An 8,683-nucleotide genomic window follows, 5' to 3' on the forward strand; every position below is an offset into this window, starting at 1 on the left:
GCTGAAAGGATTCATGCAGAGCAGCCAGGCAGAGGTGGAACTTGGGATGCCACTTGGTGTGGCCACTATTCTTGATGTAGCAGTCTTTCAGAAATAATCTGTTCTGTTCTTTGATTTCACCCTCTTGGTGTAACACTGTCCTGCAGATGTGGTATCAGGAGAGGCTTAAACTCTGTGTATGAGGGGTTTTCCTCCAAAAGACAGTGCTGAAATCCTGGCTAGGTCTGTGTGGCCCAATGGAGTTTAATATCTGTTCTACAGAAGATTTTCTGTTCAGTTAACATGGGCATGTGAGTGTGTGATTTGAACTTGGAGCTGCTCTGGAGGCTCGGCCCTGGACCAGCCATTGTCAAGTGTGCCATAGGGACTGACCTAAGGGTGAAAGAGTCCAACTCAGTCAATCATCCTGTCTTGGGAGCTGGGTTTGTCCCTGCAAAGCCCCATCCAGCCCAGGTGTTTTTCCTGCAGCTTCACTAGAAATGAAATCACCATTGCTAAAGTTGGTGAATTCACCAGCACCAATTCTTTTAAAGTGGCACTTTGAGAGCAAAGACTGATCTCTTTGATTACCCAGAGTAGAAGAGATTAAGAAAGAAGCCAGGGGTAGAAGGCTTGTGTGTTCCTCAGCGTGGTTCCATTGTGCACACTCAGTGTTAATGCTCCCCATTTGCATGGCTTGTGTGGGTTATGAGAAAGCAATTTTCTATGACTGGCAGAAAGAGGTTTAATGCACAAACATTCCTAGAGGGTTGGGAACCGGTGCTTAGGCCAAAGCTGGCTGCATCCTCCTTTGGGTCTGTGCTTTCTGAGCTAGGGACTCTGGGGTCAAGCAGCTTTCCCAGCTGATAATGTTGTTCAAGTAATTTCTTTTTATCTTGCAGCGCAAAGAAAGGAAGTGCAAGCCCGGGCGGTGTTCTATCCTCTGATGGGCTTGGGGGGTGCAGTCAATATGTGCTATCGAACCCTCTACATTGGGACAGGTGAGTAGCTTCTTCCTGCCCAGACCTTTCAGAGTCAGGGTGGTTCTCCCTGAGCCCTCCCTAAGGTCTTTGCCAAGTGGGTGTCAAAGGAAACAGACTCACTGTGGCCGCTTGTACTGGGATTCTGCGCTACCAAGAAGTGTGGAAATCCCCCATCTGCCTGAATCTGTGTGGGTGGCAGCTCTGTCACATGGTGTCATAACTAGAACAGCTGTCTTGGAGTTTTAATGCCTGACTGATGGAGAGGAGAGTTGTGGTTTGCTTGCAGGTTTTGTTTCTTGTTGCTTAGATTCTTCTGGTGCTCTGGGTAGACCCAGGAGTAGTGAAATGCTCTTCAACCTTTGTAGAGCTGCTGGCACCCTTCCCCCACTGAAACTTTGTTGGTGGCTTATCGAAGCATTATTCATGCAGTCCTGGGAGCAGGACAAAAGCAGTTGCTCCCCTGTTGTTTTGCTAATTGAAGTTTAATTCTGTCTGTTGTTCTCTGCTGCCTGACAGTTTGGGGTTTTTTTTCCAATATGAACTGAGCCTGTTTTGTCCTCCCCCATGACAGGAGCTGATATGGATGTGTGCCTTACAAGCTATGGTCACTGTAACTATGTGTCTGGCAAACATGCCTGCATATTCTATGATGAGGTGAGTGCCTGAGTGATTTTTTTTTTCATTATTATTTTTTTTATTTTTTGGTGTGCATGGCAGTGGAAGCTGGAGATGCAGGCAGCAGGTTGTCTTTGTGTGGTGCTCCTTTTGTGGACTACAAAGTAAGAGCTGGGTTTTACTCCAGTGGAGGCTGTGTCAGCATTTTCTGTCAAACCCTTTTCTGAAGCACAGAGCTCTGCCAGCAGGATTTCTCTGACTGCCTGTGGGCAAGGACTGGCCACAAGTCAGCACTGTCACTGCTGGTGTCTAGGGAAAGAAAAGGACCAGACGTGATCTGATACTTTTTGATCTGAATGTGTTGTTAATAAAAGCTAAACTTCATGTGTCAACATCAAACCTCAGCTGGAACAAACCAGGGAACTGCTCTGAATCCCTTGTTTTCAAGTGTGATGGAGGAGCAAAGCATTCATAGCATCTGCAGTTCTCTATAAATTATTTATTTAGCTAAAACTTCAGTTAAGCTCACAGCATAAACAGAAACCTACAGTTTCTACTTAGCTACAGCCCAGAGATTAGTTTGTTCTTGAAGTAAACAGACCAGCAGGCCTGCCAGTAACAGCACTACTGGAGGTGTCTCTTAGCATGGAAACAGTTTTCAAAGCAAGATCGAGTCTTTCATATCACCATTTGTCAACCAGCTCCAGAGCAGGATCCAGGATTAACCCACAGCCAGCTTTGGCCATTCCTCCAGTGCCCTGCAAGCTACCAAACACACTCAGTAATGGGATCCTGACCATAAATTTGTGTGGAAGCATCTCTTCACAGTGGTCAGTCATAAATCAGGCTCCAAGCACTGACCTTTGACCCTGCTATGGCTGTGGTCACTCTGGAGAGGGAGAATTCCCCTTCCTGGAGCTCTCTGCAGGTTCTCCTTCTGCAGTCTAGCAGGTTACTTCAAAACCTACTCCCATGTGCATGTGGAGTTTTTGTAACTTGATTAAAGCCTTGTAGTCCCTGAGGGATGAGATCTTGAGCTCTCAGATGATTTCTGTGAGCTAACCTGAAATCTTCTCTGCTCTGTCAGCATCCTCCACAAAGCTCAGCTGAGTGTGACACCGCTTGTGTAACGCTGCATGTCACGGTAATGTCTGCTGGCATTTCAGCCTGCACAAGGCCTGTGAATCCCAGACTGCCTCTGTCCTGAGGCTGCTGCAGCACGTGACATCCCTCTTGCCATCTTGTGCCTGCTTTCCAAAGCTCATCTCTTTCTGCTAGGCACAGGTCTTGAGCCAAGTTCGCATCAGGTGTGCCTGTAAAATGCTTGCTTTTGTGAGCATCAGCTTGAATATCCTGTTCCCAAAAAGATGTGTTGGTTCAAGTGCAGTAGGTAAAACCCACTTTGCTTTGGCCCTTCTTCTCTGTCAGAAGGCAGCTCCTGCAGGAAGGCTGGTTGTTCTGGTAGCAGGGGGATCAGGTTGGTGGTCTCTAAAGCTGGAGGATATTTACCATCTCTTATTTGACCACTACTGGCAACAAGGAGAAGGGGTTGTGTTTCAGTGCTCCAAAGAGGTGTGTATGGGCAGAAGAACTTCTGACTTACAGAGGGTGGGGTTAGATTGGATATTAGGAAGAAATGTTTCCCTGTGAGGCTGGTGAGGCCCTGGCACAGGCTCCACAGAGAAACTGTGCCTGCCCCAAACCAGTGTCCAAGGCCAGGTTGGATGGGGCTTGGAGCAACCTGGTCTAATGGAAGGTGTCCCTGCTCATGGCACAGGGCTGAAACAAGATGGTCTTTAAGGTCCCTTCTAACCCAAACCATTCTATGACTTCATGTCTTGATTCCCTCCTCTTCCCTTTCTTTCCAGAATACAAAGCATTACGAGCTGTTGAACTACAGTGAGCATGGGACGACGGTGGACAATGTTCTGTATTCGTGTGATTTCTCGGAGAAGATGACACCCACTCCTCCCAGCAGTATTGTTGCCAAAGTGCAGAGTGTGATAAGTGAGTGTTGTACCACCACCAAAAGGAGTTAATTGAGAGGGGGCAGGAGCAGGAGGAAACCAATTCTTTGTTGGCGCCCCTTGTTCTGCATAGGCTGGTGCACCCCTTGCAGAAAGGGGAGTCTTGCCACAGTCCTTAGCTGGGGTTACACAAGACCTTCCTCTGCAGCCTGGGGAGCTCTGTGCCCTGACCTAAACCCTACTCCAGCCACCAGGGCAGGAGTTACCAAGCTCCAGGTCCTGATGAGCAGGCCTGAGGCATTTCCCCATGCATGTTCTCCCTTCCCAGGCTGTGAGAAGATCTGGGCTGTGCTGCAGGCATTCTGTCCCGGCATGGCTCACACCTGCTCTCCACCTGATCAGCTTCCTCTTTTTGGGCTGCCAAAATAGATATGTAAATGCCTCAACCTCTCCAGGGCTGTGAGGAGATTCCCATTTCCCTTTGATCAGCTGCTCACTGCAGACTGAAATCCCTCATGGCTGGAGGATCTTACCCATGAGGCACCTCAGCAGTAACCGCTGCTGATGAAAACAAGCTGCTGCTGACCTGCTCAAACCTTACCTTTTTTTTTTTTTATTCTTTTCCAGAGCGACATAAAAGCAGAAAACAGGAAGAGGAGGCGCACGAAGAAGCTGCTGTGATGAATTCACAGGCACAAGGGCAGCATCGAAAACCCTGTAACTGCAAAGCCAGCAGCTCCAGTTTGATCGGGGGCAGCGGGGCTGGCTGGGAGGGTACGGCCCTGCTCCACCACGGCAGTTACATCAAGCTGGGCTGCCTGCAGTTCGTTTTCAGCATCACCGAATTTGCGACCAAACAGCCCAAGGGGGACACTGCCTTAGTACAAGATATGGACTTGGAGGAGAAGCTTTCTCTGAAACCCCACCAGGTGCCCGTGCTGCGGTCCAACTCAGTTCCCTAGGAATTTTTAGGAAGAGAGCTTTTTGGAGTAAGGAAAACGCCCTCAGACTCTTTACAATGCAAAAATGTACAAACCGAGGTGGGATTTTTCTGTGTCGGCCCAGAGACTGTTCACACGCCGTTTGCATGAAATGAAGAACGTTTAACTTTTTTTAATTTTTCTTTTTTGCTCAAGTTTTAGGGGCATTTGCACATATATTTGTACTATACATTTCATTTTAAAAGGAAAACTGCAGTGAGAGCAGGACGCGTCAGAGCGAGGGGTGACCGCTGTCTGACTCAAGGACTCTCTCTGACAGATAGTTCCCATGCAGTTGTAAAATAATCAGAAACTTGTTCTATTTTGTGCCAGTGACAATAGTTTTATATTAAAAGAGAAATACAGTTTTCATACAGCAAATCTATACAATATCATTGTTTTATTTAATGTAAAGAAGCGCTCTTCTTCCCACAGTTATTTTTCCCATCCCTCCCTGCTATGGTTGCACTACAAGTAGCTACTGTGTATTATGGGCAGTGAGAAATGAGTTCTTTTCCTGGTGTCCATCCTATTTTTTATTTCAGATAAGGAAAAGTGTTGGATTCTGTGTAAATACATCAGTGATGGCATTTTTCAATGTTTTAAAGCTGTGTACAGTGCTACATGTGGTATGACGTTCCTCAAATTGTCTATTGTAGCAGATCCTTTGTCGTAACCTGTCTGTCTCTTTTGTTTCTCTGCCACCTCCCCGCAGCAGAACAGCTAGTTCCACTGTACATAGTAATTGTAACGTTTTAGACTTTACAGAAACTTTCCTGTATTCTGTATATAAAAAAAAAATACTTCACATTCTGTTTTCTCGATTGTCTGTCTTCACTCGTGTCACCACAATCTGGAGCTTCCCCAGAGTGTCTGACTGCAGAGGAGCCTGAGCTGGGAGTCAAGGCTGGGGTGGGATGGAAGGACCCTGGTGTCCTGCCTGGGATGTGGGAAGAGGGTGAGGACTGGAAGGTGATTGAATCATGGAACTGGTTGAGGTAGGAGGGACTCTTGAAGGTCATCAAGTCCAACCCCTGCAATGTGCTGGGACATCTTCAACTCATCGTGGCCCAACCTCACCTCAAATATTTCCAGTTCTGGGCTCCTCAGGAGAGACATAGCCTGAAGGTGTCCTGGAAGCGCAGGGGACTGGCACACCTCATTTATGAGAGGAAGCTGAGCCTGTTTAGCCTACAGAAGAGCAGACTGAGGACATCTTACTCTCAAATACATCGATGTGAAGGGGGTGTGTCAGCGGACAGGATGAAGCCAGGCTTTTCTCAGGGGTGATGAGCAATAGAAGGAGAGACACGGACAGAAATAGGAGCAAGGGAAGTTACACCTAAACATGAGGAAGACCTTCTCGACCATGCACTGGAACAAGCTACCCCAAAAGGTGGCAAACTGCCTATCCCTGAAGATACTCAGCTGTCCAGACACAGCTCTCAGTGCTCTGGAGGACGCTGCTTGAGTAGAGGGGCTGGACTCGATGACCTCTGATGATCCCTTCCTTCCTGAACCACCCCGAGGTTCTGTGATCTCCCGGGCTATTGATCAGGGGGCAGCGCTGCCCGCACTCACCCTCACTCCGTCTCTGCTCCCACCGGCGCCACGAATCCAGCTCTCCCTTTGCCTGGAGCCGCGCAGACCGTGCCCCGTCCGCCGGTCGGTCCGTCCCGCCGGGGCGGGGAGGCGGGAGCGGGGCGGAGCGGGCGCGGCGGGGCGGACCCGGGCTGCCCGGAACGGCGGTGGCGGCGGGATGGGGTGGGCGCTGCTGGGCGTGGGGCTGCTGCTGGCGCTATACACGCTGCTCCGGCACGGGCTGCGCGGCTCCCCGCGGCCCCGCGCCCGCCCCGAGCTGCGTGGCCGCACCGCCATCGTCACCGGTGAGCGACCGGCGGGGAGCCGGGACGGGCCCCGGTGCGGCCCTTGCTCCCGCTCAGCCCCGCGCTCCGCTCCGCAGGGGGAAGCAGCGGCATCGGCGCGGCCACGGCGCTGGAGCTCGCTCGGTGCGGGGCCCGCGTTATTCTGGCGACCCGCAGCGCCCGGCGGGGAGAGGCCGCCGCCAGCCGCATCCGCAGGGTGAGCGCCGGCACCCCCCGGAACCCCCGGCATTCCCACCCACGGGACATCCCCGAACCCTACGGTACCTCCAGGGTACCCCTGGCACCCAACGGACAACTCCAGGACAGCCCAAATGTACCCCCTGTGGGGCATCCTTGGATATCACATGAACACCCCCAGATGCCTCCATGGGCACCCTGAGGACACTGCCATGGCATCTCCTCAGCGGTGCAGGGATGCCCATAAGAGACCCCCAGGACACACAACAGGACATCTCTAAGCATTACATGATTAACCCCCAAAACACCCCCATGGGTACATCCAGGTACCCCATGGCACATCCCAGGAATAACCACTCAGACACCCCCACAAGACATCCCAGGCACCCTGAGATTCTCCAAGATGGGGCACACTGTACCACGGGGGAGGCTGCAGCCTCCTATGCTGGGGGGTCCAAACACACAAGCCCTAGGGCTGGATCCAGTGCCCAGAACATCCCCCTGCCCCTGGCTGGCTCTATCCCCCACCCCTGGGCCCCTGGCCCTGCCCCAGCCCCCGCTGTGCCCACAGGAGACGGGGAACAACGAGGTGCTGTTCATGCATCTGGACCTGGCCAGCCTGCGCTCAGTGAGAGCCTTTGCCAGCACCTTCCTGCGCCAGGAGCCCCAGCTGCACCTCCTCATCAACAACGCAGGTGAGTGCCGGGACTCCAAAAAATCCCCTCTGCACCCCTCAGGGCAGGCACCACCACGGGCTGCCACTGCCTCCTCGCTCCGCAGGGGTGAGCGCCGGGGGCACGACAGAGGATGGCTTCAGCCTCCCCTTCCAGGTGAACCACCTGGGCCATTTCCTGCTGACCCAGCTGCTGCTGGAGCGGCTGCGGAGCTGCGCTCCCAGCCGGGTGGTCATCGTGGCCTCCAGTGCCCACTGTGCCGGCCGCCTGCGCCCCGAGGCCCTGGGCCGGCCACCCTCGGGGCTCTTCTCCACCTTCCAGGACTACTGTGACAGCAAACTGGCCAACGTGCTGCACGCTCGTGAGCTGGCCACGCGCGAGCTGGGCACACAGGTCACCTGCTACGCCGTGCACCCAGGTAGGAGCCAGCCCACCCTTGGTGTCTGTGAGCTGCACACCCTTGTGTCCCATGGTGTCCCTCTGTGGGGCTGGTATCCTGCTTTGCTGCCTTTTCATAGGGAATTCCTGCAAGGGGAGCATCTCTCCCTTGCATAGTGCGGCCCTTTGCTTGTGTCCCTTTATATGGTGTGTCCCTTTTCATGTGTCCCTTTGCATGTGTCCCTGTGCACAGTGTCTCTTTTCATGGTGCGTCCCTTATCTTGGCATGTCCCTTTGGACCCTGTCCCCTTGCACTGTGTTCCTTGATACAGTGTGTTCCCTTTACAGTGTCCCTTTGCACAACACATCTATTTATACAGCATGTCCTTTTTCATGTGTCCCTTTGCATGTTCCTTTCTCCGCTTTCCTTTTTATCCTCCTCTTTCCTTTTTTCCCCCCTCTCCCTTCACTTTGTACCTGTCCTCACCTGGGACACACCCACACAGCCCAGCCTTGCACGGCCAGCACAAGCATGGCGGTGCCTGGGGACAATCACAACCATGCTGCCTGTGGCACCTCCCTTATGTGCCCATCCTCTGGGACACACAGGGGAACACCCCACATTTCCTGGGACCCCCCCACACGTGTCAATCTCCCGCAGGGTTCGTCAACACCTCTCTGTTCCGGCACGCTCCGCTGTGGCTGCGGCCGCTGCTGCTGCCGCTGGCCTGGCTGCTGTTCCTGGACGCGGCCGAGGGCGCCCGGGCCGTGCTGGACTGCGCCACCCGGGACGGCCTCGAGCCCCTCAGCGGCCGCTACTTCACCCACGGCGGGCCCCGGGTGCCCTGGCCGGCAGGGCGCGATGACCGCCTGGCACGGGAGCTCTGGGAGGGCAGCGAGCGCCTGGTGGGCTTGGGGACAGCGGAGGGACAGCAGCGGGGACATGGGGAGGGCCCTGCTGCTGCCACGGCACAATAAAGTGATGGTGGCGACAAGGGAGCCCGGGGGGTCCTGTGTGGGTGTGGGATGGGGGTGAGCGAGGGG

General features: G+C 53.3%; 2 protein-coding genes across 2 annotated transcripts in view; both read left to right on the forward strand.

Moving 5' to 3' along the window:
- The window catches only part of PHF12 (PHD finger protein 12), a 31,579-nt gene extending 26,245 nt beyond the window's left edge, over positions 1-5,334 (forward strand). The window contains exons 12-15 of the mRNA XM_030231875.2: positions 882-980; positions 1,534-1,616; positions 3,446-3,584; positions 4,172-5,334. Of these exons, the coding sequence (XP_030087735.2) occupies positions 882-980; positions 1,534-1,616; positions 3,446-3,584; positions 4,172-4,506 (656 nt within the window). The 3' untranslated portion in view covers positions 4,507-5,334. The remainder of the gene's footprint in view (positions 1-881; positions 981-1,533; positions 1,617-3,445; positions 3,585-4,171) is intronic.
- Positions 5,335-6,260: 926 nt separating this feature from the next.
- Positions 6,261-8,638, forward strand: DHRS13 (dehydrogenase/reductase 13). Its single transcript, XM_030230179.2, has 5 exons — positions 6,261-6,410; positions 6,488-6,606; positions 7,159-7,282; positions 7,368-7,679; positions 8,301-8,638. The coding sequence occupies exons 1-5, from the start codon at positions 6,284-6,286 to the stop codon at positions 8,615-8,617; spliced, it is 999 nt and encodes a 332-aa protein (XP_030086039.2). The 5' UTR covers positions 6,261-6,283; the 3' UTR covers positions 8,618-8,638.
- Positions 8,639-8,683: the final 45 nt, after the last annotated feature.

Source organism: Serinus canaria, chromosome 19, assembly GCF_022539315.1.
Source record: "Serinus canaria isolate serCan28SL12 chromosome 19, serCan2020, whole genome shotgun sequence".
NCBI lineage: Eukaryota > Metazoa > Chordata > Aves > Passeriformes > Fringillidae > Serinus > Serinus canaria.

Coding starts and splice junctions, on each gene's coding strand:
- DHRS13 (XM_030230179.2), top strand. CDS start 6,284: ATGGGGTGGGCGCTGCTGGGCGTGGGGCTGCTGCTGGCGCTATACACG. Junction 7,283..7,367: donor CCTCCTCATCAACAACGCAG/GTGAGTGCCGGG, acceptor CTCGCTCCGCAG/GGGTGAGCGCCGGGGGCACG. Junction 7,680..8,300: donor CTGCTACGCCGTGCACCCAG/GTAGGAGCCAGC, acceptor AATCTCCCGCAG/GGTTCGTCAACACCTCTCTG.